This window comes from Coregonus lavaretus (genome assembly GCF_964263955.1).
Source record: "Coregonus lavaretus genome assembly, contig: HAP1_SCAFFOLD_1851, whole genome shotgun sequence".
NCBI lineage: Eukaryota > Metazoa > Chordata > Actinopteri > Salmoniformes > Salmonidae > Coregonus > Coregonus lavaretus.
The window spans coordinates 22,364-49,594 of NW_028159306.1; the positions used below are offsets into that span (position 1 = coordinate 22,364).

The 27,231-nt window shown below is 50.0% G+C and overlaps 2 protein-coding genes across 2 annotated transcripts; both read right to left on the bottom strand.

Moving 5' to 3' along the window:
• Positions 1–489: 489 nt before the first annotated feature.
• LOC311123030 (uncharacterized protein) lies at positions 490–3,162 on the bottom strand. Its single transcript, XM_084197319.1, has 2 exons — positions 2,835–3,162; positions 490–2,550 (listed from the first exon to the last, which is right to left on the bottom strand). The coding sequence occupies exon 2, from the start codon at positions 2,185–2,187 to the stop codon at positions 673–675; it is 1,515 nt and encodes a 504-aa protein (XP_084053445.1). The 5' UTR covers positions 2,188–2,550; positions 2,835–3,162; the 3' UTR covers positions 490–672.
• A 38-nt stretch (positions 3,163–3,200) lies between these two features.
• On the bottom strand, positions 3,201–26,288 carry LOC311123031 (serine/threonine-protein kinase 24-like). Its single transcript, XM_084197320.1, has 9 exons — positions 25,498–26,288; positions 22,271–22,501; positions 19,948–20,004; positions 19,328–19,436; positions 10,070–10,227; positions 9,301–9,486; positions 7,765–7,916; positions 6,190–6,376; positions 3,201–3,754 (listed from the first exon to the last, which is right to left on the bottom strand). Exons 1-9 carry the CDS (start codon positions 25,537–25,539, stop codon positions 3,614–3,616), a joined length of 1,263 nt encoding a protein of 420 aa, XP_084053446.1. The 5' UTR covers positions 25,540–26,288; the 3' UTR covers positions 3,201–3,613.
• Positions 26,289–27,231: the final 943 nt, after the last annotated feature.

Consider the following 27,231-nt stretch of genomic DNA (forward strand, 5'->3'; position numbering starts at 1 on the left):
TGGGGGTTGGGGTGGTAGTGGGGGTTGGGGTTGGGGTGGAGTGGGGGTTGGGGTGGTAGTGGGGGTTGGGGTGGTAGTGGGGGTTGGGGTGGAGTGGGGGTGGGGGTTGGGGTGGTAGTGGGGGTTGGGGTCAGGTGGGGGTGGGGGTTGGGGTGGTAGTGGGGGTTGGGGTCAGGTGGGGGTTGGGGTGGTAGTGGGGGTTGGGGTGGAGTGGGGGTGGGGGTTGGGGTGGTAGTGGGGGTTGGGGTGGTATTGGGGGTTGGGGTGGAGTGGGGGTGGTAGTGGGGGTTGGGGTGGTAGTGGGGGTTGGGGTCAGGTGGGGGTTGGGGTGGAGTGGGGGTTGGGGTCAGGTGGGGGTTGGGTCAGGTGGGGGTTGGGGTTGGGGTCAGGTGGGGGTTGGGGTGGTAGTGGGGGTTGGCTCAGGTGGGGGTTGGGGTCAGGTTGGGGTGGTAGTGGGGAGGTCTGGCTGGGTTGCGTTTGGTTCTCTCCCCTTCAGGCGTGGTGCTGCAGAGACAGGTTAGTTAACCCATCACCAGGACACAGGTTAGTTAACCCATCACCAGGACACAGGTTAGTTAACCCATCACCAGGACACAGGTTAGTTAACCCATCACCAGGACACAGGTTAGTTAACCCATCACCAGGACACAGGTTAGTTAACTCTAGTTCCAGTCAGTCAGTCCGACTGGGTCCATACTGATGGGTCTCCCTCTGGTTCCAGTCCGACTGGGTCCATGCTGATGGGTCTCCCTCTGGTTCCAGTCCGACTGGGTCCATGCTGATGGGTCTCCCTCTGGTTCCAGTCAGTCCGACTGGGTCCATGCTGATGGGTCTCCCTCTGGTTCCAGTCCGACTGGGTCCATGCTGATGGGTCTCCCTCTGGTTCCAGTCCGACTGGGTCCATGCTGATGGGTCTCCCTCTGGTTCCAGTCCGACTGGGTCCATGCTGATGGGTCTCCCTCTGGTTCCAGTCAGTCCGACTGGGTCCATGCTGACGGGTCTCCCTCTGGTTCCAGACAGACTGGGTCCATGCTGATGGGTCTCCCTCTGGTTCCAGTCCGACTGGGTCCATGCTGATGGGTCTCCCTCTGGTTCCAGTCCGACTGGGTCCATGCTGATGGGTCTCCCTCTGGTTCCAGTCAGTCCGACTGGGTCCATGCTGATGGGTCTCCCTCTGGTTCCAGTCCGACTGGGTCCATGCTGATGGGTCTCCCTCTGGTTCCAGTCAGTCTGGGTCCATGCTGATGGGTCTCCCTCTGGTTCCAGACAGACTGGGTCCATGCTGATGGGTCTCCCTCTGGTTCCAGTCCGACTGGGTCCATGCTGATGGGTCTCCCTCTGGTTCCAGTCCGACTGGGTCCATGCTGATGGGTCTCCCTCTGGTTCCAGTCCGACTGGGTCCATGCTGATGGGTCTCCCTCTGGTTCCAGACAGACTGGGTCCATGCTGATGGGTCTCCCTCTGGTTCCAGTCCGACTGGGTCCATGCTGATGGGTCTCCCTCTGGTTCCAGTCCGACTGGGTCCATACTGATGGGTCTCCCTCTGGTTCCAGTCCGACTGGGTCCATGCTGATGGGTCTCCCTCTGGTTCCAGTCCGACTGGGTCCATGCTGATGGGTCTCCCTCTGGTTCCAGTCCGACTGGGTCCATACTGATGGGTCTCCCTCTGGTTCCAGTCCGACTGGGTCCATGCTGATGGGTCTCCCTCTGGTTCCAGTCCGACTGGGTCCATGCTGATGGGTCTCCCTCTGGTTCCAGACAGACTGGGTCCATGCTGATGGGTCTCCCTCTGGTTCCAGTCCGACTGGGTCCATGCTGATGGGTCTCCCTCTGGTTCCAGTCCGACTGGGTCCATGCTGATGGGTCTCCCTCTGGTTCCAGACAGACTGGGTCCATGCTGATGGGTCTCCCTCTGGTTCCAGTCAGTCCGACTGGGTCCATGCTGATGGGTCTCCCTCTGGTTCCAGTCCGACTGGGTCCATGCTGATGGGTCTCCCTCTGGTTCCAGCCAGACTGGGTCCATGCTGATGGGTCTCCCTCTGGTTCCAGACAGACTGGGTCCATGCTGATGGGTCTCCCTCTGGTTCCAGTCCGACTGGGTCCATGCTGATGGGTCTCCCTCTGGTTCCAGCCAGACTGGGTCCATGCTGATGGGTCTCCCTCTGGTTCCAGACAGACTGGGTCCATGCTGATGGGTCTCCCTCTGGTTCCAGTCCGACTGGGTCCATGCTGATGGGTCTCCCTCTGAGAAGCAGTGTCTCCTCCTTGCTCTGGGGTTAATATTCCAGCAGTGTTAACTGAGTGACTGGGCTCTACTGCCCCCTTCTGATCTCCACAGGTTTATCAAGTTACTAAAAGAGGCCTTGGAGTTCTTCACCAAGCGCCTGTTGTGTTGAGTGTTCTCCAGCAGGAATATGTGACGGACACCTACGGTGTTAGCCAAGATGACCTCTAACCTCTGGCTTGACCACAGACAGGGGGGCGGGACCTGGGAGAGGCGGGCTGGGGCAGAGAGCCAATCACTAGGGAGACGTCCTGCCTTCAGAAAATCTAGGAGAGAGAAGATGGAGAGAGGTGAGGATAAACTAAGTTCCAGTCAGTAATCAAGCTGTGGACAGGTGTGGGTTTAGATGTAGAGCAGACCAATTCATACGCATTGGGTACCAACGACTGTTAACCAGCTGGGTAGGGGTTAGTGGTAGGGTACTAGGGGTTAGTGGTAGGGTACTAGGGGTTAGTGGTAGGGTACTAGGGTACTAGGGGTTAGTGGTAGGGTACTAGGGTACTAGGGGTTAGTGGTAGGGTACTAGGGTACTAGGGGTTAGTAGCCTCACCTCTGCAGCCTGTTAACCAGCTGGGTGACCAGGGAGTCAGAGATCCCAGGGTAGGGGTTAGTGGTAGGGTACTAGGGTACTAGGGGTTAGTAGCCTCACCTCTGCAGCCTGTTAACCAGCTGGGTGACCAGGGAGTCAGAGATCCCAGGGTAGGGGTTAGTGGTAGGGTACTAGGGGTTAGTAGCCTCACCTCTGCAGCCTGTTAACCAGCTGGGTGACCAGGGAGTCAGAGATCCCAGGGTAGGGGTTAGTGGTAGGGTACTAGGGTACTAGGGGTTAGTAGCCTCACCTCTGCAGCCTGTTAACCAGCTGGGTGACCAGGGAGTCAGAGATCCCAGGGTAGGGTTAGTGGTAGGGTACTAGGGTACTAGGGGTTAGTAGCCTCACCTCTGCAGCCTGTTAACCAGCTGGGTGACCAGGGAGTCAGAGATCCCAGGGTAGGGGTTAGTGGTAGGGTACTAGGGTACTAGGGGTTAGTAGCCTCACCTCTGCAGCCTGTTAACCAGCTGGGTGACCAGGGAGTCAGAGATCCCAGGGTAGGGGTTAGTGGTAGGGTACTAGGGTACTAGGGGTTAGTAGCCTCACCTCTGCAGCCTGTTAACCAGCTGGGTGACCAGGGAGTCAGAGATCCCAGGGTAGGGGTTAGTGGTAGGGTACTAGGGTACTAGGGGTTAGTAGCCTCACCTCTGCAGCCTGTTAACCAGCTGGGTGACCAGGGAGTCAGAGATCCCAGGGTAGGGGTTAGTGGTAGGGTACTAGGGTACTAGGGGTTAGTAGCCTCACCTCTGCAGCCTGTTAACCAGCTGGGTGACCAGGGAGTCAGAGATCCCAGGGTAGGCCTCCTCAGCAAGGAGAATAGCTTCTCTCAGTTCATCCAGAGCCATGGGGTTCCCATTCACTGCCTCCTGACGCTGCTTCAACTGGAGGAGAACAGAACAGGGTTAGGAGGGGGGGGGGGGCCTCCTGACGCTGCTTCAACTGGAGGAGAACAGAACAGGGTTAGGAGGGGGGGGGGGGGCCTCCTGACGCTGCTTAAACTGGAGGAGAACAGAACAGAACAGGGTTAAGGAGGGGGGGGGGGGGGGGGGGCCTCCTGACGCTGCTTCAACTGGAGGAGAACAGAACAGGGTTAGGAGGGGTGGGGGGGGGGGGCCTCCTGACGCTGCTTCAACTGGAGGAGAACAGAACAGGGTTAAGGAGGGGGGGGGGGGGGGGGGGCCTCCTGACGCTGCTTCAACTGGAGGAGAACAGAACAGGGTTAGGAGGGGTGGGGGGGGGGGGCCTCCTGACGCTGCTTCAACTGGAGGAGAACAGAACAGGGTTAGGAGGGGTGGGGGGGGGGGGCCTCCTGACGCTGCTTCAACTGGAGGAGAACAGAACAGGGTTAGGAGGGGGGGGAGGGAGGAGGGGGGAGGAGGGAGGAGGGGGGGGGGGGTTAAGGAGGGGGGGGGGGGGTGCAGTCAGTTTGTCCTTCAGACGCTTTTTACTACAGTAGATTGAGGCTGAGCTGCCAACTCTCACGCATTGGCAGAGAGACGCGCATTTGACCCTCTACTCACACCACACCTGTAGGAGCAGTTTGTCATCTAGTCTTCAGGAGGTTAAGGTGTAGGAGCAGATTAATGTCATCTAGTCTTCAGGAGGTTAGGGTGTAGGGGCAGATTAATGTAATCTAGTCTTCAGGAGGTTAGGGTGTAGGAGCAGATTAATGTAATCTAGTCTTCAGGAGGTTAGGGTGTAGGAGCAGATTAATGTAATCTAGTCTTCAGGAGGTTAGGGTGTAGGAGCAGATTAATGTAATCTAGTCTTCAGGAGGTTAGGGTGTAGGAGCAGATTAATGTAATCTAGTCTTCAGGAGGTTAGGGTGTAGGAGCAGATTAATGTCATCTAGTCTTCAGGAGGTTAGGGTGTAGGGGCAGATTAATGTAATCTAGTCTTCAGGAGGTTAGGGTGTAGGAGCAGATTAATGTAATCTAGTCTTCAGGAGGTTAGGGTGTAGGGCAGATTAATGTCATCTAGTCTTCAGGAGGTTAGGGTGTAGGGGCAGATTAATGTAATCTAGTCTTCAGGAGGTTAGGGTGTAGGGGCAGATTAATGTAATCTAGTCTTCAGGAGGTTAGGGTGTAGGGGCAGATTAATGTCATCTAGTCTTCAGGAGGTTAGGGTGTAGGAGCAGATTAATGTCATCTAGTCTTCAGGAGGTTAGGGTGTAGGAGCAGATTGTCATCTAGTCTTCAGGCATTCACGGACAGCTTGGAATAAGTCACACAAATAAGCATTGGATATTAAATGCTCCAGGAATCAAATATCATTTGACATTTTAGTATTGTGCACATGCTAGGCAACTCATAAAGGCATCATGTGTTGTTTATGTAAGATGACGACAAGCATCTTCAACCAGTAGGCATAAACCACCTGAACACTGATATTCATTAGATTTGTCTATATTCATACTGTTTCCTATTAAGCAGTGGGTGACCTTCCTAACGCCTCTGACCACAATATCAGACACTGTTTCCTATTAAGCAGTGGGTGACCTTCCTAACGCCTCTGACCACGATATCAGACGCTGTTTCCTATTAAGCAGTGGGTGACCTTCCTAACGCCTCTGACCACAATATCAGACACTGTTTTCTATTAAGCAGTGGGTGACCTTCCTAACGCCTCTGACCACGATATCAGACGCTGTTTACTATTAAGCAGTGGGTGACCTTCCTAACGCCTCTGACCACGATATCAGACGCTGTTTACTATTAAGCAGTGGGTGACCTTCCTAACGCCTCTGACCACGATATCAGACACCTTCCTAACGCCTCTGACCACGATATCAGACGCTGTTTCCTATTAAGCAGTGGGTGACCTTCCTAACGCCTCTGACCATGATATCAGACGCTGTTTCCTATTAACTTCACAACGATTCTACATGTTGAATCCCCACCTTCATCAACACCCAGCAGGCGACGGACTGCGCGTGGCCGAGGGCCGGGTTGGTCCGACTACGCTATATGACAGCAGAGAGCTTCTTACCTCGGCCAGCAGGCGACGGACTGCGCGTGGCCAAGGGCCGGGTTGGTCCGACTACGCTATATGACAGCAGAGAGCTTCTTACCTCGGCCAGCAGGCGACGGACTGCGCGTGGCCGAGGGCCGGGTTGGTCCGACTACACTATATGACAGCAGAGAGCTTCTTACCTCGGCCAGCAGGCGACGGACTGCGCGTGGCCGAGGGCCGGGTTGGTCCGACTACACTATATGACAGCAGAGAGCTTCTTACCTCGGCCAGCAGGCGACGGACTGCGCGTGGCCGAGGGCCGGGTTGGTCCGACTACACTATATGACAGCAGAGAGCTTCTTACCTCGGCCAGCGAAGGAGAGATGATGGAGGACAGGCTGGTGGAATACGGCCTCTTTGAAATGTCTCCACTCTCCCCTGCCGGTCCCTCTCCCCCGTTCTGGAGTTTCTTAGGATCCTTCTCTCTGATGGTGAAGATCCAGTCATCACTCCCAAAGTTGTTCCCGCCCGACGCCTGCCCATCCTGCTCCCTGATTGGACAAGAGAGACCAGTCAGGACTCCAATTGGCTCAGCTCAACATGACAGTATGACTCCATAGCCCTGGTTAAAGTAGTGCATTTTAAAGGGAAGAGGGTCTCATTTAGTATGCAGCCTAGTTCTAATCCTGACTTACGAGTCAGACTCGTCTGAGCCTGATGTCTGGTCTGCCTAGTTCTGATCCTGACTTACGAGTCAGACTCGTCTGAGCTGGACTCTGCCTGATGTCTGGTCTGCCTAGTTCTGATCCTGACTTACGAGTCAGACTCGTCTGAGCTGGACTCCGCCTGCTGTCTGGTCTGCCTAGTTCTGATCCTGACTTACGAGTCAGACTCGTCTGAGCTGGACTCCGCCTGCTGTCTGGTCTGCCTAGTTTTGATCCTGACTTACGAGTCAGACTCGTCTGAGCTGGACTCCGCCTGCTGTCTGGTCTGCCTAGTTCTGATCCTGACTTACGAGTCAGACTCGTCTGAGCTGGACTCCGCCTGCTGTCTGGTCTGCCTAGTTCTGATCCTGACTTACGAGTCAGACTCGTCTGAGCTGGACTCCGCCTGCTGTCTGGTCTGCCTAGTTCTGATCCTGACTTACGAGTCAGACTCGTCTGAGCTGGACTCCGCCTGCTGTCTGGTCTGCCTAGTTCTGATCCTGACTTACGAGTCAGACTCGTCTGAGCTGGACTCCGCCTGCTGTCTGGTCTGCCTAGTTCTGATCCTGACTTACGAGTCAGACTCGTCTGAGCTGGACTCCGCCTGCTGTCTGGTCTGCCTAGTTCTGATCCTGACTTACGAGTCAGACTCGTCTGAGCTGGACTCCGCCTGCTGTCTGGTCTGCCTAGTTCTGATCCTGACTTACGAGTCAGACTCGTCTGAGCTGGACTCCGCCTGCTGTCTGGTCTGCCTAGTTCTGATCCTGACTTACGAGTCAGACTCGTCTGAGCTGGACTCCGCCTGCTGTCTGGTCTGCCTAGTTCTGATCCTGACTTACGAGTCAGACTCGTCTGAGCTGGACTCCGCCTGCTGTCTGGTCTGCCTAGTTCTGATCCTGACTTACGAGTCAGACTCGTCTGAGCTGGACTCTGCCTGCTGTCTGGTCTGCCTAGTTCTGATCCTGACTTACGAGTCAGACTCGTCTGAGCTGGACTCTGCCTGCTGTCTGGTCTGCCTAGTTCTGATCCTGACTTACGAGTCAGACTCGTCTGAGCTGGACTCCGCCTGCTGTCTGGTCTGCCTAGTTCTGATCCTGACTTACGAGTCAGACTCGTCTGAGCTGGACTCTGCCTGATGTCTGGTCTGCCTAGTTCTGATCCTGACTTACGAGTCAGACTCGTCTGAGCTGGACTCCACCTGCTGTCTGGTCTGCCTAATTCTGATCCTGACTTACGAGTCAGACTCGTCTGAGCTGGACTCCGCCTGCTGTCTGGTCTGCTCAGCCTTCCACCTCCTGTATTTATCCACCAGCTCTGTCAGGTACGACGTCTTCTTGGCGTAACGCACAATCAGCTTGTGTTTCAACAGTTCTTTGGCAGTAGGCCTCTGCAGAGAGACGGGGGGGGGAGGAGGGAAGCAGAAGGAATGAGAAGAAAAAGGAAGTGTAAGCAAGGTGAGGAGCGGAGAGATAGGACTGGAAACAGAAAGAGGAAAAAAATGCAGGCACAGATGCACAAATAACTTCCAAAATGCTCTCTGATATTGCCAGACCAGCAAATGGAAGTAAAATCAGTTGAAACTAGTAAGGGAACACTTTCAAACCCTAAAAGAACACTTCAAATGGAAGTAAAATCAGTTGAAACCAGTCAGGGAACACTTTCAAACCCTAACAGAACACTTCAAATGGAATGAAAATCAGTTGAAACCAGTCAGGGAACACTTTCAAACCCTAACAGAACACTTCAAATGGAAGTAAAATCAGTTGAAACCAGCCAGGGAACACTTTCAAACCCTAACAGAACACTTCAAATGGAAGTAGAATCAGATGAAACCAGTCAGGGAACACTTCCAAACCCTAACAGAACACTTCAAATGGAAGTAAAATCAGTTGAAACCAGCCAGGGAACACTTCCAAACCCTAACCCTAACAGAACACTTCAAATGGAAGTAAAATCAGTTGAAACCAGTCAGGGAACACTTTCAAACCCTAACAGAACACTTCAAATGGAAGTAAAATCAGTTGAAACCAGCCAGGGAACACTTCCAAACCCTAACAGAACACTTCAAATGGAAGTAAAATCAGATGAAACCAGCCAGGGAACACTTCCAAACCCTAACAGAACACTTCAAATGGAAGTAGAATCAGATGAAACCAGTCAGGGAACACTTTCAAACCCTAACAGAACACTTCAAATGGAAGTAAAATCTGTTGAAACCAGTCAGGGAACACTTCCAAACCCTAACCCTAACAGAACACTTCAAATGGAAGTAAAATCAGTTGAAACCAGTCAGGGAACACTTTCAAACCCTAACAGAACACTTCAAATGGAAGTAAAATCTGTTGAAACCAGTCAGGGAACACTTCCAAACCCTAACCCTAACAGAACACTTCAAATGGAAGTAAAATCAGTTGAAACCAGTCAGGGAACACTTCCAAACCCTAACAGAACACTTCAAATGGAAGTAAAATCAGTTGAAACCAGTCAGGGAACACTTCCAAACCCTAACAGAACACTTCAAATGGAAGTAAAATCAGTTGAAACCAGTCAGGGAACACTTTCAAACCCTAACAGAACACTTCAAATGGAAGTAAAATCAGTTGAAACCAGTCAGGGAACACTTTCAAACCCTAACAGAACACTTCAAATGGAAGTAAAATCAGTTGAAACCAGCCAGGGAACACTTTCAAACCCTAACAGAACACTTCAAATGGAAGTAAAGTGTTCCCTAACAGAACACTTCTGAACCCGAACTCTAAAGGAACACTTACGAAGCTTGGCTCCTTGTTCAGGCAGGCCTCCACAAACTCCTTGAGGGGCTTGCTGTAGTTCCCCTCCAGGGTAGGAGGGGTGTTCTTTGGGATGAGGAACAGCACCTTCATAGGGTGTAGCTCAGAGTGGGGGGGTTCCCCTTTGGCCAGCTCTATACAGGTTATACCCAGGGACCAGATGTCTGCCTGCAACACACAGAGGGGACAGGGAGAGAGAGTTAGAGGCTCTCCTTTAGCCAGCTCTATACAGGTTATACCCAGGGACCAGATGTCTGCCTAGGAGGGGGACAGGGAGAGAGAGATAGAGGTTCTCCTTTAGCCAGCTCTATACATGTTATACCCAGGGACCAGATGTCTGCCTAGGAGGGAGGGGGACAGGGAGAGAGAGATAGAGGTTCTCCTTTAGCCAGCTCTATACAGGTTATACCCAGGGACCAGATGTCTGCCTAGGAGGGAGGGGGACAGGGAGAGAGAGATAGAGGTTCTCCTTTGGCCAGCTCTATACAGGTTATACCCAGGGACCAGATGTCTGCCTGCAACACACAGAGGGGACAGGGAGAGAGATGTTTTCACCTTGAGGGAACTTAGGTACATCCAAAATGACACCCATCCTTATTATATAAGTCATTCCTTTTGACCAGAGCCCTATGGGCTAGTGCACTTTATAGGGAATAGGGTGCCATTTCAGATGTAGCCTTGTGTGGCATTTGGGATAACTTCTTTGTTGTCATTATAAACAGAACTTCCCGTATGACCCCTGACCTCTCACCTTACAGTCGTAGGCTGACTGCTTGATGACCTCTGGAGCCATCCAGAAGGGCGTGCCAACGAAGGTGCTGCGTTTGAGCTGGGTGTCTGTTAGCTGTCCGGCCACCCCGAAGTCTGCCAGCTTCACCTCCCCATGCTCCGACAGCAGGACGTTGGCAGCTGAGGGAGGGAAGAGAGCAGTTTGGATCAGGGGGGTCGCCCCGACCAGGACTCAAACCCTGGTCCAGCCACCGTCAACCCAACACCTTAACCGTTACGCCCAGAGAGCCAAACCCCTTGACGAGGTCACTAGCTGTGGGCTAAGGTCACTAATTCTAATCTGGACAACTCTCTGTTCACTTCATAGAATAGGAACTCTACATTAACCCTGTCAGTAGTGTTGATGTCTCCTTGTACCTTCTCTGAGTGGAGGTATTCCCCTCTACATTAACCCTGTCAGTAGTGTTGATGTCTCCTTGTACCTTCTCTGAGTGGAGGTATTCCCCCTCTACATTAACCCTGTCAGTAGTGTTGATGTCTCCTTGTACCTTCTCTGAGTGGAGTTATTCCCCCTCTACATTAACCCTGTCAGTAGTGTTGATGTCTCCTTGTACCTTCTCTGAGTGGAGGTATTCCCCCTCTACATTAACCCTGTCAGTAGTGTTGATGTCTCCTTGTACCTTCTCTGAGTGGAGGTATTCCCCCTCTACATTAACCCTGTCAGTAGTGTTGATGTCTCCTTGTACCTTCTCTGAGTGGAGGTATTCCCCCTCTACATTAACCCTGTCAGTAGTGTTGATGTCTCCTTGTACCTTCTCTGAGTGGAGGTATTCCCCCTCTACATTAACCCTGTCAGTAGTGTTGATGTCCTCCTTGTACCTTCTCTGAGTGGAGGTATTCCCCCTCTACATTAACCCTGTCAGTAGTGTTGATGTCTCCTTGTACCTTCTCTGAGTGGAGGTATTCTCCCTCTACATTAACCCTGTCAGTAGTGTTGATGTCTCCTTGTACCTTCTCTGAGTGGAGGTATTCCCCCTCTACATTAACCCTGTCAGTAGTGTTGATGTCTCCTTGTACCTTCTCTGAGTGGAGGTATTCCCCCTCTACATTAACCCTGTCAGTAGTGTTGATGTCTCCTTGTACCTTCTCTGAGTGGAGTTATTCCCCCTCTACATTAACCCTGTCAGTAGTGTTGATGTCTCCTTGTACCTTCTCTGAGTGGAGGTATTCCCCTCTACATTAACCCTGTCAGTAGTGTTGATGTCTCCTTGTACCTTCTCTGAGTGGAGGTATTCCCCCTCTACATTAACCCTGTCAGTAGTGTTGATGTCTCCTTGTACCTTCTCTGAGTGGAGGTATTCCCCCTCTACATTAACCCTGTCAGTAGTGTTGATGTCTCCTTGTACCTTCTCTGAGTGGAGGTATTCCCCTCTACATTAACCCTGTCAGTAGTGTTGATGTCTCCTTGTACCTTCTCTGAGTGGAGGTATTCCCCCTCTACATTAACCCTGTCAGTAGTGTTGATGTCTCCTTGTACCTTCTCTGAGTGGAGGTATTCTCCCTCTACATTAACCCTGTCAGTAGTGTTGATGTCTCCTTGTACCTTCTCTGAGTGGAGGTATTCCCCCTCTACATTAACCCTGTCAGTAGTGTTGATGTCTCCTTGTACCTTCTCTGAGTGGAGGTATTCCCCCTCTACATTAACCCTGTCAGTAGTGTTGATGTCTCCTTGTACCTTCTCTGAGTGGAGTTATTCCCCCTCTACATTAACCCTGTCAGTAGTGTTGATGTCTCCTTGTACCTTCTCTGAGTGGAGGTATTCCCCTCTACATTAACCCTGTCAGTAGTGTTGATGTCTCCTTGTACCTTCTCTGAGTGGAGGTATTCCCCCTCTACATTAACCCTGTCAGTAGTGTTGATGTCTCCTTGTACCTTCTCTGAGTGGAGGTATTCCCCCTCTACATTAACCCTGTCAGTAGTGTTGATGTCTCCTTGTACCTTCTCTGAGTGGAGGTATTCCCCCCTCTACATTAACCCTGTCAGTAGTGTTGATGTCTCCTTGTACCTTCTCTGAGTGGAGGTATTCCCCCTCTACATTAACCCTGTCAGTAGTGTTGATGTCTCCTTGTACCTTCTCTGAGTGGAGGTATTCCCCCTCTACATTAACCCTGTCAGTAGTGTTGATGTCTCCTTGTACCTTCTCTGAGTGGAGGTATTCCCCCTCTACATTAACCCTGTCAGTAGTGTTGATGTCTCCTTGTACCTTCTCTGTGTGGAGGTATTCCCCCTCTACATTAACCCTGTCAGTAGTGTTGATGTCTCCTTGTACCTTCTCTGAGTGGAGGTATCCCCCCTCTACATTAACCCTGTCAGTAGTGTTGATGTCTCCTTGTACCTTCTCTGAGTGGAGGTATTCCCCCTCTACATTAACCCTGTCAGTAGTGTTGATGTCTCCTTGTACCTTCTCTGAGTGGAGGTATTCCCCCTCTACATTAACCCTGTCAGTAGTGTTGATGTCTCCTTGTACCTTCTCTGAGTGGAGGTATTCCCCCTCTACATTAACCCTGTCAGTAGTGTTGATGTCTCCTTGTACCTTCTCTGAGTGGAGGTATTCCCCCCTCTACATTAACCCTGTCAGTAGTGTTGATGTCTCCTTGTACCTTCTCTGAGTGGAGGTATTCCCCCTCTACATTAACCCTGTCAGTAGTGTTGATGTCTCCTTGTACCTTCTCTGAGTGGAGGTATTCCCCCTCTACATTAACCCTGTCAGTAGTGTTGATTCTCCTTGTACCTTCTCTGAGTGGAGGTATTCCCCTCTACATTAACCCTGTCTGTAGTGTTGATGTCTCCTTGTACCTTCTCTGAGTGGAGGTATTCCCCCTCTACATTAACCCTGTCAGTAGTGTTGATGTCTCCTTGTACCTTCTCTGAGTGGAGGTATTCCCCCTCTACATTAACCCTGTCAGTAGTGTTGATGTCTCCTTGTACCTTCTCTGAGTGGAGGTATTCCCCCTCTACATTAACCCTGTCAGTAGTGTTGATGTCTCCTTGTACCTTCTCTGAGTGGAGGTATTCCCCCTCTACATTAACCCTGTCAGTAGTGTTGATGTCTCCTTGTACCTTCTCTGAGTGGAGGTATTCCCCCTCTACATTAACCCTGTCAGTAGTGTTGATGTCTCCTTGTACCTTCTCTGAGTGGAGGTATTCCCCCTCTACATTAACCCTGTCAGTAGTGTTGATGTCTCCTTGTACCTTCTCTGAGTGGAGGTATTCCCCCCTCTACATTAACCCTGTCAGTAGTGTTGATGTCTCCTTGTACCTTCTCTGAGTGGAGGTATTCCCCCTCTACATTAACCCTGTCAGTAGTGTTGATGTCTCCTTGTACCTTCTCTGATTGGAGGTATTCCCCCTCTACATTAACCCTGTCAGTAGTGTTGATGTCTCCTTGTACCTTCTCTGAGTGGAGGTATTCCCCCTCTACATTAACCCTGTCAGTAGTGTTGATGTCTCCTTGTACCTTCTCTGAGTGGAGGTATTCCCCCTCTACATTAACCCTGTCAGTAGTGTTGATGTCTCCTTGTACCTTCTCTGAGTGGAGGTATTCCCCCTCTACATTAACCCTGTCAGTAGTGTTGATGTCTCCTTGTACCTTCTCTGAGTGGAGGTATTCCCCCTCTACATTAACCCTGTCAGTAGTGTTGATGTCTCCTTGTACCTTCTCTGAGTGGAGGTATTCCCCCTCTACATTAACCCTGTCAGTAGTGTTGATGTCTCCTTGTACCTTCTCTGAGTGGAGGTATTCCCCCCTCTACATTAACCCTGTCAGTAGTGTTGATGTCTCCTTGTACCTTCTCTCTGAGTGGAGGTATTCCCCTCTACATTAACCCTGTCAGTAGTGTTGATGTCTCCTTGTACCTTCTCTGAGTGGAGGTATTCTCCCCTCTACATTAACCCTGTCAGTAGTGTTGATGTCTCCTTGTACCTTCTCTGAGTGGAGGTATTCCCCCTCTACATTAACCCTGTCAGTAGTGTTGATGTCTCCTTGTACCTTCTCTGAGTGGAGGTATTCCCCCTCTACATTAACCCTGTCAGTAGTGTTGATGTCTCCTTGTACCTTCTCTGAGTGGAGGTATTCCCCCTCTACATTAACCCTGTCAGTAGTGTTGATGTCTCCTTGTACCTTCTCTGAGTGGAGGTATTCCCCCTCTACATTAACCCTGTCAGTAGTGTTGATGTCTCCTTGTACCTTCTCTGAGTGGAGGTATTCCCCCTCTACATTAACCCTGTCAGTAGTGTTGATGTCTCCTTGTACCTTCTCTGAGTGGAGGTATTCCCCCCTCTACATTAACCCTGTCAGTAGTGTTGATGTCTCCTTGTACCTTCTCTGAGTGGAGGTATTCCCCCTCTACATTAACCCTGTCAGTAGTGTTGATGTCTCCTTGTACCTTCTCTGAGTGGAGGTATTCCCCCTCTACATTAACCCTGTCAGTAGTGTTGATGTCTCCTTGTACCTTCTCTGAGTGGAGGTATTCCCCCTCTACATTAACCCTGTCAGTAGTGTTGATGTCTCCTTGTACCTTCTCTGAGTGGAGGTATTCCCCTCTACATTAACCCTGTCAGTAGTGTTGATGTCTCCTTGTACCTTCTCTGAGTGGAGGTATTCCCCCTCTACATTAACCCTGTCAGTAGTGTTGATGTCTCCTTGTACCTTCTCTGAGTGGAGGTATTCCCCCTCTACATTAACCCTGTCAGTAGTGTTGATGTCTCCTTGTACCTTCTCTGAGTGGAGGTATTCCCCCTCTACATTAACCCTGTCAGTAGTGTTGATGTCTCCTTGTACCTTCTCTGAGTGGAGGTATTCCCCCTCTACATTAACCCTGTCAGTAGTGTTGATGTCTCCTTGTACCTTCTCTGAGTGGAGGTATTCCCCCTCTACATTAACCCTGTCAGTAGTGTTGATGTCTCCTTGTACCTTCTCTGAGTGGAGGTATTCCCCCTCTACATTAACCCTGTCAGTAGTGTTGATGTCTCCTTGTACCTTCTCTGAGTGGAGGTATTCCCCCTCTACATTAACCCTGTCAGTAGTGTTGATGTCTCCTTGTACCTTCTCTGTGTGGAGGTATTCCCCCTCTACATTAACCCTGTCAGTAGTGTTGATGTCTCCTTGTACCTTCTCTGAGTGGAGGTATTCCCCCTCTACATTAACCCTGTCAGTAGTGTTGATGTCTCCTTGTACCTTCTCTGAGTGGAGGTATTCCCCCTCTACATTAACCCTGTCAGTAGTGTTGATGTCTCCTTGTACCTTCTCTGAGTGGAGGTATTCCCCCTCTACATTAACCCTGTCAGTAGTGTTGATGTCTCCTTGTACCTTCTCTGAGTGGAGGTATTCCCCCTCTACATTAACCCTGTCAGTAGTGTTGATGTCTCCTTGTACCTTCTCTGAGTGGAGGTATTCTCCCTCTACATTAACCCTGTCAGTAGTGTTGATGTCTCCTTGTACCTTCTCTGAGTGGAGGTATTCCCCCTCTACATTAACCCTGTCAGTAGTGTTGATGTCTCCTTGTACCTTCTCTGAGTGGAGGTATTCTCCCTCTACATTAACCCTGTCAGTAGTGTTGATGTCTCCTTGTACCTTCTCTGAGTGGAGGTATTCCCCCTCTACATTAACCCTGTCAGTAGTGTTGATGTCTCCTTGTACCTTCTCTGAGTGGAGGTATTCCCCCTCTACATTAACCCTGTCAGTAGTGTTGATGTCTCCTTGTACCTTCTCTGAGTGGAGGTATTCCCCCTCTACATTAACCCTGTCAGTAGTGTTGATGTCTCCTTGTACCTTCTCTGATTGGAGGTATTCCCCCTCTACATTAACCCTGTCAGTAGTGTTGATGTCTCCTTGTACCTTCTCTGAGTGGAGGTATCCCCCCTCTACATTAACCCTGTCAGTAGTGTTGATGTCTCCTTGTACCTTCTCTGAGTGGAGGTATTCCCCCTCTACATTAACCCTGTCAGTAGTGTTGATGTCTCCTTGTACCTTCTCTGAGTAGAGGTATTCCCCCCTCTACATTAACCCTGTCAGTAGTGTTGATGTCTCCTTGTACCTTCTCTGAGTGGAGGTATTCCCCCTCTACATTAACCCTGTCAGTAGTGTTGATGTCTCCTTGTACCTTCTCTGAGTGGAGGTATTCCCCCTCTACATTAACCCTGTCAGTAGTGTTGATGTCTCCTTGTACCTTCTCTGAGTGGAGGTATTCCCCCTCTACATTAACCCTGTCAGTAGTGTTGATGTCTCCTTGTACCTTCTCTGAGTGGAGGTATTCCCCCTCTACATTAACCCTGTCAGCCCCTTCTAGTATCCCTGTTAGTTAGATCAGCCCCTACTAGTATCCCTGTTAGTTAGGTTAGCCCCTACTAGTATCCCTGTTAGTTAGGTCAGCCCCTACTAGTATCCCTGTTAGTTAGGTCAGCCCCTACTAGTATCCCTGTTAGTTAGGTTAGCCCCTACTAGTATCCCTGTTAGTTAGGTTAGCCCCTACTAGTATCCCTGTTAGTTAGTTTAGCCCCTACTAGTATCCCTGTTAGTTAGGTTAGCCCCTACTAGTATCCCTGTTAGTTAGGTTAGCCCCTACTAGTATCCCTGTTAGTTAGGTTAGCCCCTACTAGTATCCCTGTTAGTTAGGTCAGCCCCTACTAGTATCCCTGTTAGTTAGGTCAGCCCCTACTAGTATCCCTGTTAGTTAGGTCAGCCCCTACTAGTATCCCTGTTAGTTAGTTTAGCCCCTACTAGTATCCCTGTTAGTTAGGTCAGCCCCTACTAGTATCCCTGTTAGTTAGGTCAGCCCCTACTAGTATCCCTGTTAGTTAGGTTAGCCCCTACTAGTATCCCTGTTAGCTAGGTTAGCCCCTACTAGTATCCCTGTTAGTTAGTTTAGCCCCTACTAGTATCCCTGTTAGTTAGGTCAGCCCCTACTAGTATCCCTGTTAGTTAGGTCAGCCCCTACTAGTATCCCTGTTAGTTAGGTTAGCCCCTACTAGTATCCCTGTTAGTTAGGTCAGCCCCTACTAGTATCCCTGTTAGTTAGGTCAGCCCCTACTAGTATCCCTGTTAGTTAGGTCAGCCCCTACTAGTATCCCTGTTAGTTAGGTCAGCCCCTACTAGTATCCCTGTTAGTTAGGTCAGCCCCTACTAGTATCCCTGTTAGTTAGGTTAGCCCCTACTAGTATCCCTGTTAGTTAGGTTAGCCCCTACTAGTATCCCTGTTAGTTAGGTTAGCCCCTACTAGTATCCCTGTTAGTTAGGTTAGCCCCTACTAGTATCCCTGTTAGTTAGGTTAGCCCCTACTAGTATCCCTGTTAGTTAGGTCAGCCCCTACTAGTATCCCTGTTAGTTAGGTTAGCCCCTACTAGTATCCCTGTTAGTTAGGTTAGCCCCTACTAGTATCCCTGTTAGTTAGGTCAGCCCCTACTAGTATCCCTGTTAGTTAGGTTAGCCCCTACTAGTATCCCTGTTAGTTAGGTTAGCCCCTACTAGTATCCCTGTTAGTTAGGTCAGCCCCTACTAGTATCCCTGTTAGTTAGGTTAGCCCCTACTAGTATCCCTGTTAGTTAGGTTAGCCCCTACTAGTATCCCTGTTAGTTAGGTTAGCCCCTACTAGTATCCCTGTTAGTTAGGTCAGCCCCTACTAGTATCCCTGTTAGTTAGGTCAGCCCCTACTAGTATCCCTGTTAGTTAGGTTAGCCCCTACTAGTATCCCTGTTAGTTAGGTCAGCCCCTACTAGTATCCCTGTTAGTTAGGTTAGCCCCTACTAGTATCCCTGTTAGTTAGGTTAGCCCCTACTAGTATCCCTGTTAGTTAGGTCAGCCCCTACTAGTATCCCTGTTAGTTAGGTTAGCCCCTACTAGTATCCCTGTTAGTTAGGTCAGCCCCTACTAGTATCCCTGTTAGTTAGGTCAGCCCCTACTAGTATCCCTGTTAGTTAGGTTAGCCCCTACTAGTATCCCTGTTAGTTAGGTCAGCCCCTACTAGTATCCCTGTTAGTTAGTTTAGCCCCTACTAGTATCCCTGTTAGTTAGGTCAGCCCCTACTAGTATCCCTGTTAGTTAGGTCAGCCCCTACTAGTATCCCTGTTAGTTAGGTCAGCCCCTACTAGTATCCCTGTTAGTTAGGTCAGCCCCTACTAGTATCCATGTTAGTTAGGTTAGCCCCTACTAGTATCCCTGTTAGTTAGGTTAGCCCCTACTAGTATCCCTGTTAGTTAGGTTAGCCCCTACTAGTATCCCTGTTAGTTAGGTCAGCCCCTACTAGTATCCCTGTTAGTTAGGTCAGCCCCTACTAGTATCCCTGTTAGTTAGTTTAGCCCCTACTAGTATCCCTGTTAGTTAGGTTAGCCCCTACTAGTATCCCTGTTAGTTAGGTCAGCCCCTACTAGTATCCCTGTTAGTTAGGTTAGCCCCTACTAGTATCCCTGTTAGTTAGGTTAGCCCCTACTAGTATCCCTGTTAGTTAGGTTAGCCCCTACTAGTATCCCTGTTAGTTAGGTTAGCCCCTACTAGTATCCCTGTTAGTTAGGTCAGCCCCTACTAGTATCCCTGTTAGTTAGATCAGCCCCTACTTGTATCCCTGTTAGTTAGGTTAGCACCTACTAGTATCCCTGTTAGTTAGGTCAGCCCCTACTAGTATCCCTGTTAGTTAGGTCAGCCCCTACTAGTATCCCTGTTAGTTAGGTTAGCCCCTACTAGTATCCCTGTTAGTTAGGTCAGCCCCTACTAGTATCCCTGTTAGTTAGGTCAGCCCCTACTAGTATCCCTGTTAGTTAGGTCAGCCCCTACTAGTATCCCTGTTAGTTAGGTTAGCCCCTACTAGTATCCCTGTTAGTTAGGTCAGCCCCTACTAGTATCCCTGTTAGTTAGGTTAGCCCCTACTAGTATCCCTGTTAGTTAGGTCAGCCCCTACTAGTATCCCTGTTAGTTAGGTTAGCCCCTACTAGTATCCCTGTTAGTTAGGTTAGCCCCTACTAGTATCCCTGTTAGTTAGGTCAGCCCCTACTAGTATCCCTGTTAGTTAGGTCAGCCCCTACTAGTATCCCTGTTAGTTAGGTTAGCCCCTACTAGTATCCCTGTTAGTTAGGTTAGCCCCTACTAGTATCCCTGTTAGTTAGGTTAGCCCCTACTAGTATCCCTGTTAGTTAGGTCAGCCCCTACTAGTATCCCTGTTAGTTAGGTCAGCCCCTACTAGTATCCCTGTTAGTTAGGTTAGCCCCTACTAGTATCCCTGTTAGTTAGTACCTTTGATATCTCTGTGTATCTTCTTCTCTGAGTGAAGGTATTCCAGACCCTTCAGAATCTCTCTGAGGATGGTAGCGATCTGAGTCTCATCCAGCAACCCCGGCTCCAACTGGAACAAACACACAACCAACACTGTTAGCTAGCACAACTCACACAACCACCACTGTTAGCTAGTACAACTCACACAACCACCACTGTTAGCTAGCACAACTCACACAACCACCACTGTTAGCTAGCACAACTCACACAACCACCACTGTTAGCTAGCACAACTCACACAACCACCACTGTTAGTTAGCACAACTCACACAACCACCACTGTTAGTTAGCACAACTCACACAACCACCACTGTTAGTTAGCACAACTCACACAACCACCACTGTTCGTTAGCACAACTCACACAACCACCACTGTTAGTTAGTACAACTCACACAACCACCACTGTTAGTTAGCACAACTCACACAACCACCACTGTTAGTTAGCACAACTCACACAACCACCACTGTTAGCTAGCACAACTCACACAACCACCACAGTTAGTTAGCACAACTCACACAACCACCACTGTTAGCTAGCACAACGTACACAAATTGGGCGACTCCTGGTAACATCACTCACCAGATCTAATGCTGAGCCTCCCCCTAGATACTCCATGATGATCCATAGCTTGGCCTCCTAAAACAGAGCGGAGAGACCCGTTACAGGTGTGTTAGGACAGGGGCTGGTTCCTCCAAATCTTTCTAAATAAGTGCTGGTGCCATGAGACGCTCGGTCAGGTGGGAGTCAGGAGTCTTTTATCCTGGTTTAATTTGGGATTAAAATGGAGAGAAGTGGGAAGAGAGATTAAAATGCGGTTAAATCCCTTCCTACTAACATGATAATGGTCCTGAATATCAGCCTGTGGACCAGATGTCTGCAGGGGAGAACCACTTTGCTTTTCACTTAGTATCTTCCATCTAGTGGCTCTAACTGTTTAATATCTAGGCCAGAAACGAGGACACTAGGCTGAAGTACGGTATGTTTAGAAAACAACCTGTAAAAGCCTTCAGTTTGCCCTCCAACAGGGAATTCACTCCAGAGACAGAGACATGGCCCAGTTTGCCCTCCAACAGGGAATTCACTCCAGAGACAGAGACATGGCCCAGTTTGCCCTCCAACAGGGAATTCACTCCAGAGACAGCGACATGGCCCAGTTTGCCCTCCAACAGGGAATTCACTCCAGAGACAGAGACATGGCCCAGTTTGCCCTCCAACAGGGAATTCACTCCAGAGACAGAGACATGGCCCAGTTTGCCCTCCAACAGGGAATTCACTCCAGAGACAGCGACATGGCCCAGTTTGCCCTCCAACAGGGAATTCACTCCAGAGACAGCGACATGGCCCAGTTTGCCCTCCAACAGGGAATTCACTCCAGAGACAGAGACATGGCCCAGTTTGCCCTCCAACAGGGAATTCACTCCAGAGACAGAGACATGGCCCAGTTTGCCCTCCAACAGGGAATTCACTCCAGAGACAGAGACATGGCCCAGTTTGCCCTCCAACAGGGAATTCACTCCAGAGACAGAGACATGGCCCAGTTTGCCCTCCAACAGGGAATTCACTCCAGAGACAGAGACATGGCCCAGTTTGCCCTCCAACAGGGAATTCACTCCAGAGACAGAGACATGGCCCAGTTTGCCCTCCAACAGGGAATTCACTCCAGAGACAGCGACATGGCCCAGTTTGCCCTCCAACAGGGAATTCACTCCAGAGACAGAGACATGGCCCAGTTTGCCCTCCAACAGGGAATTCACTCCAGAGACAGAGACATGGCCCAGTTTGCCCTCCAACAGGGAATTCACTCCAGAGACAGAGACATGGCCCAGTTTGCCCTCCAACAGGGAATTCACTCCAGAGACAGCGACATGGCCCAGTTTGCCCTCCAACAGGGAATTCACTCCAGAGACAGCGACATGGCCCAGTTTGCCCTCCAACAGGGAATTCACTCCAGAGACAGCGACATGGCCCAGTTTGCCCTCCAACGGGGAATTCACTCCAGAGACAGCGACATGGCCCAGTTTGCCCTCCAACAGGGAATTCACTCCAGAGACAGCGACATGGCCCAGTTTGCCCTCCAACAGGGAATTCACTCCAGAGACAGCGACATGGCCCAGTTTGCCCTCCAACAGGGAATTCACTCCAGAGACAGCGACATGGCCCAATTTGCCCTCCAACAGGGAATTCACTCCAGAGACAGCGACATGGCCCAGTTTGCCCTCCAACAGGGAATTCACTCCAGAGACAGCGACATGGCCCAGTTTGCCCTCCAACAGGGAATTCACTCCAGAGACAGCGACATGGCCCAGTTTGCCCTCCAACAGGGAATTCACTCCAGAGACAGCGACATGGCCCAGTTTGCCCTCCGACAGGGAATTCACTCCAGCGACATGGAGGTCATCTGTTCAGAACTGTACATGGTACTGACTGACAGACTGGATCAATAGTGTTGTGTTGCAGGGGACAGTGGTACAGCAGGGGGGTATTATGGGATAGTGGTGCTCACTTTGAGATAGGAGACATAGTACTTGGTGATGAAGGGGCTGTCACACTGACTCAGCACGGTGACCTCCTGATCTATAAGGCTGACCCTTAACCCTATAACCTACCTTCAGGTATGATCCATAGTACTTGGTGATGAAGGGGCTGTCACACTGACTCAGCACGGTGATCTCCTGATCTATAAGGCTGACCCTTAACCCTATAACCTACCTTCAGGTATGATCCATAGTACTTGGTGATGAAGGGGCTGTCACACTGACTCAGCACAGTGATCTCCTGATCTATAAGGCTGACCCTTAACCCTATAACCTACCTTCAGGTATGATCCATAGTACTTGGTGATGAAGGGGCTGTCCCACTGACTCAGCACGGTGATCTCCTGACCTTTAACCCTATAACCTACCTTCAGGTATGATCCATAGTACTTGGTGATGAAGGGGCTGTCACACTGACTCAGCACAGTGATCTCTTGCTGGATGTCCTCTATCTCGTCCTCAGCCTCCTCCAGGTCAATGATCTTAATGGCCACCACCTTCTGAGTCCTGTTGTCTATTCCTTTAAACACCTCACCAAACGAGCCTTTCCCTATCCTCTCCAACTTAGTGAACAGCTCCTCTGGGTCCGCTTTCAGGTTCTACAGGAGGAGAAGGGAGAGGAGGAGGGGGCGAGGGAGGGAGAGAGGGAGAGAGGAGGGGGAGGAGGGAGGGAGGGAGGGGGGAGGGGAGGAGGGAGGGCGAGAGGGCGAGGAAGGTGGGAGGGTGGGAGGGTGAGAGGGTGAGAGGGTGGGAGGGTGGGAGGGTGGGTGGGAAAGAGGGGGGGAAAGAGAGGGGGAAAGAGGGAGAGAGAGAGAGGGGGAGGAGGGAGAGAGAGAGGGGGAGAAGGGAGGGAGGGAGAGAGGGGAGAAGGGAGGGAGAGGGAGAGAGAGAGGGGGTGGAGGGAGGAGGGAGAGATAGAGGGGAGGAGGGAGAGAGAGGGGGAGGAGGGAGAGAGAGGGGGGAGGAGGGAGAGAGGGGGGAGGAGTGAGAGAGAGAGGGGGGAGGAGGGAGAGATAGGGGGGAGGAGGGAGAGAGGGGGAGAGAGGGGGGAGGAGGGAGAGAGGGAGAGAGAGGGGGGGAGGAGGGAGAGGGGGGAGGAGGGAGAGAGAGGGGGAGGAGGGAGAGAGAGGGGGGAGGAGGGAGAGAGGGGGGAGGAGTGAGAGAGAGAGGGGGGAGGAGGGAGAGATAGGGGGGAGGAGGGAGAGAGGGGGAGAGAGGGGGGAGGAGGGAGAGAGGGAGAGAGAGGGGGGGAGGAGGGAGAGGGGTGAGGGGTGAGGAGGGAGAGAGAGCAGCAATGCTTAGAAGATGATTACATGACATGTGATAAGAGTTAAGCAATATCAGGCAGCATTAATGATGAAGCCAAAAAGTCCTCTTTATGTCTAACAGAATATTGAATAAAGGAGTTATATTCTATTCTGTTTCCCTGACATAACCTAGGGCTAGGATATCACTCAGCTCTGAACCTAACCCTACAGTACTATTCCCTGGTCTTGACCTGTGACCCTAACCCTACAGTACTCTTCCCTGGTCCTGACCTGTGACCCTAACCCTACAGTACTCTTCCCTGGTCCTGACCTGTGACCCTAACCCTACAGTACTCTTCCCTGGTCCTGACCTGTGACCCTAACCCTACAGTACTCTTCCCTGGTCCTGACCTGTGACCCTAACCCTGCAGTACTCTTCCCTGGTCCTGACCTGTGACCCTAACCCTACAGTACTCTTCCCTGGTCCTGACCTGTGACCCTAACCCTGCAGTACTCTTCCCTGGTCCTGACCTGTGACCCTAACCCTACAGTACTATTCCCTGGTCCTGACCTGTGACCCTAACCCTACAGTACTCTTCCCTGGTCCTGACCTGTGACCCTAACCCTACAGTACTCTTCCCTGGTCCTGACCTGTGACCCTAACCCTGACCTGTGACCCTAACCCTACAGTACTCTTCCCTGGTCCTGACCTGTGACCCTAACCCTACAGTACTCTTCCCTGGTCCTGACCTGTGACCCTAACCCTGACCTGTGACCCTAACCCTACAGTACTCTTCCCTGGTCCTGACCTGTGACCCTAAGCCTACAGTACTCTTCCCTGGTCCTGACCTATGACCCTAACCCTACAGTACTCTTCCCTGGTCCTGACCTGTGACCCTAACCCTACAGTACTCTTCCCTGGTCCTGACCTGTGACCCTAACCCTGATCTGTGACCCTAACCCTACAGTACTCTTCCCTGGTCCTGACCTGTGACCCTAACCCTACAGTACTCTTCCCTGGTCCTGACCTGTGACCCTAACCCTACAGTACTATTCCCTGGTCCTGACCTGTGACCCTAACCCTACAGTACTCTTCCCTGGTCCTGACCTGTGACCCTAACCCTACAGTACTCTTCCCTGGTCCTGACCTGTGACCCTAACCCTACAGTACTCTTCCCTGGTCCTGACCTGTGACCCTAACCCTACAGTACTCTTCCCTGGCCCTGGCTTTATCTCAGTCTTGTTTCAAGGTCCTTTCATATACCTTGCCGTATAATGACAAGACTTCAAGTCTTCTATAGCTGCAGCTTTATCAGAGGAGAAACAACAGTGAAACACTCAGGGAGCCCTAACCCTAACTCCCAAGGGGTTCTCCAGAAGGAAACTCCAGGGTAGAGCAGTCCCAGCCTCCCAACCAGGCCCAAACACAGAACCAGCCTCCCAACCAGGCCCAAACACAGAACCAGCCTCCCTGTGTGAACTCTCCCAGCCAGAGATATCATGGTGTATAAACCCAGCTAGAAATGTCACAAAAACACATTTACTGGAAGAACTGTGCAGATACAAAGTTTGGTAACAGAATTATCCTAAAATCTCCCTCAGTTTATATGCGATCACGTTTTCCAAAAACTCTTAAACATCTGCTCCGAATTAAGATTCAAAGATGTCTGCAGAAAGAATGGGGTATCAACTATATGACATGACACCTTGAGTCTGAAAAATACAAAATGTTTGGTTAAGCATATTGAACTATAGTAGGATTTACATCCGGTAACGGAATTACGGTAACGGAATTACATCATGGGTCCCTGATCTGTACTTTACAGAAATGCATAATTCTGGATATGAATATCATTCTCTTCCTGGTTATGTAACCTAAATAGGTACACAAAAGGTAGAAATATGCAAATGTTCTTATTTTGGCTACTATTCTAATGAGCGCCGCCCCCAAATAAGACCACATGGTTGGTCCGGGCAAGACCAAATCTGAACCAATCATACATGTCTATGTTTCAGAAGTTTGGACATCACAGTACAGTAGTAATCAGTACAGTAGAAATCAGTACAGTAGTAATCAGTACAGTAGAGTACAGTAGAAAGGATTACTGTACAGTAGAAATGAGTACAGTAGAAATGAGTACAGTAGTAATCAGTACAGTAGAGTACAGTAGAAAGGATTACTGTACAGTAGAAATGAGTACAGTAGAAATCTGCAGCATTCTGTGATTACAGTGCATGCCTTTAGTATTGTTAACTGCAACTGACAGCAGGTGATGTAACTATAGAGAGCTCTGGTAAGGTGGACGTTAGCCAGCTAGCTACTAGAAATGAGGTGAAAACAAGCGTACCTGCATCCCTGGCAGGCTACTCTGAACCGGAGAGTGAGCCATGTCGCCTGTCGACAGAGTGACCGGTTATTACAGGTAACTAGCTTCAGCTGGTCACTAGTTAGAACGCAGAATACACGACACAGGTCGTGCGTCGGTCCGACTGGGGATGGCGTCTTGCGTCCGTATCGATGCGTTTTGTGAATCCTTCCCCTTCTGAACAAGCTCAAAACATGTTGACTCGGCCACGAAAACCTTATGGTGTTAGCAAGCTAGTCCGTCGATCGTTGTCCTTGTGTTAACATAACTACTGTCACTAGCAAATCATCTGAGGAATATTTACTTGAGAAAATTAGCTAGCTTGCAAACTGCCTATTTAGCTTTTTCGCTAGCATCGTACCCTACCTAGCTAGCTAGCTGCACAGTGCCAACACATCAACATGAATACAAATAGCTAGCTGGACTGTACTAGCGAACAGTTACATTTATTTTGACCGCAAAGCATTCACGATCTTATTTCACTGATTAGTTATCGAACTACTGGCTGACACTTCGCTAGCTGTACTGTAGCCTACTAGTCTTTCATCCAACCGCACTGTCAGACTTTTCAACGCAGCCAGATAAAGAGCACATTTTGTCCTGCATCTCGCAAACATAAAAGCCGTTTCAGTGGATATGATACGCTCCGACCTTGCAGTCATTGGCTATCTTAAAATCTAAAAAGGCCATTTAAAAACACGCTGACAACTCTAAATATGATGCTGTGTTGTCCTTTCTCACTGTCCTCCTGTACTGTCCGCCATCTTGTCAGCGCTGTCACAATTGGCGCGAAGCAGAGCGCGTCTCCGGACTGGATGTGACAGTCTGTGAACGGCGGAGGGCGCAAGGACACGGTTCACTACATTTGCACCGAGCATTTTAGTACATGTGATAATAATAATAATAATATGCCATTTAGCAGACGCTTTTATCCAAAGCGACTTACAGTCATGTGTGCATACATTTTTACGTATGTGTGGTCCCGGGGATCGAACCCACTACCCTGGCGTTGCAAGCGCCGCGCTCTACCAATTGAGCTACATAACATTATTGAATTATATATTTGGTGATATTTTGTAGCTGTTTGGAGAAGACGTTGAAAATCCAAATGAGCGCAATACTGTTGTGGCATTCATAAAAACAAAACGGCTGTTCTTCCCCGGGATAAATTACTCCATTTCGTGAGGAGAGTTCAGCGGCCGGTTAGCTCAGTTGGTTAGAGCGTCGTGCTAATAACGCGAAGGTCGCGGGTTCGATACCCGTACTGGCCAAAGCCCTTTTGGCTGTTGATAAGGCAAATAGGCTAAGTTTATGTTACGCGTCTCTAGATAAAGTTGGACCTATTCTATTCTATTCTTTTTATTTTTTTATTTCACCTTTATGTAACCAGGTAAGAAGCCAGTTGAGAACAAGTTCTCATTTACAACTGCGACCTGGCCAAGATAAAGCAAAGCAGTGCGATAAAAACAACAACACAGAGTTACATATGGGGTAAAACAAAACAAAGTCAAAAATACAACAGAAATACATATAATATACAGTGTGTGCAAATGTAGCAAGTTATGGAGGTAAGGCAATAAATAGGCCATAGTGCAAAATAATTACAATTAGTATTAACACTGGAATGCTAGATGTGCAAGAGATGATGTCCAAATAGAGATACTGGGGTGCAAATGAGCAAAATAAATAACAATATGGGGATGAGGTAGTTGGGTG

Coding starts and splice junctions, on each gene's coding strand:
- LOC311123030 (XM_084197319.1), bottom strand. CDS start 2,187: ATGGACCCAGTCTGTCTGGAACCAGAGGGAGACCCATCAGCATGGACC.
- LOC311123031 (XM_084197320.1), bottom strand. CDS start 25,539: ATGGCTCACTCTCCGGTTCAGAGTAGCCTGCCAGGGATGCAG. Junction 10,228..19,327: donor GATACACAGAGATATCAAAG/GTACTAACTAAC, acceptor TCCCTCCCTCAG/CTGCCAACGTCCTGCTGTCG. Junction 3,755..6,189: donor TCTCTCCTTCGCTGGCCGAG/GTAAGAAGCTCT, acceptor GTTCTCCTCCAG/TTGAAGCAGCGTCAGGAGGC.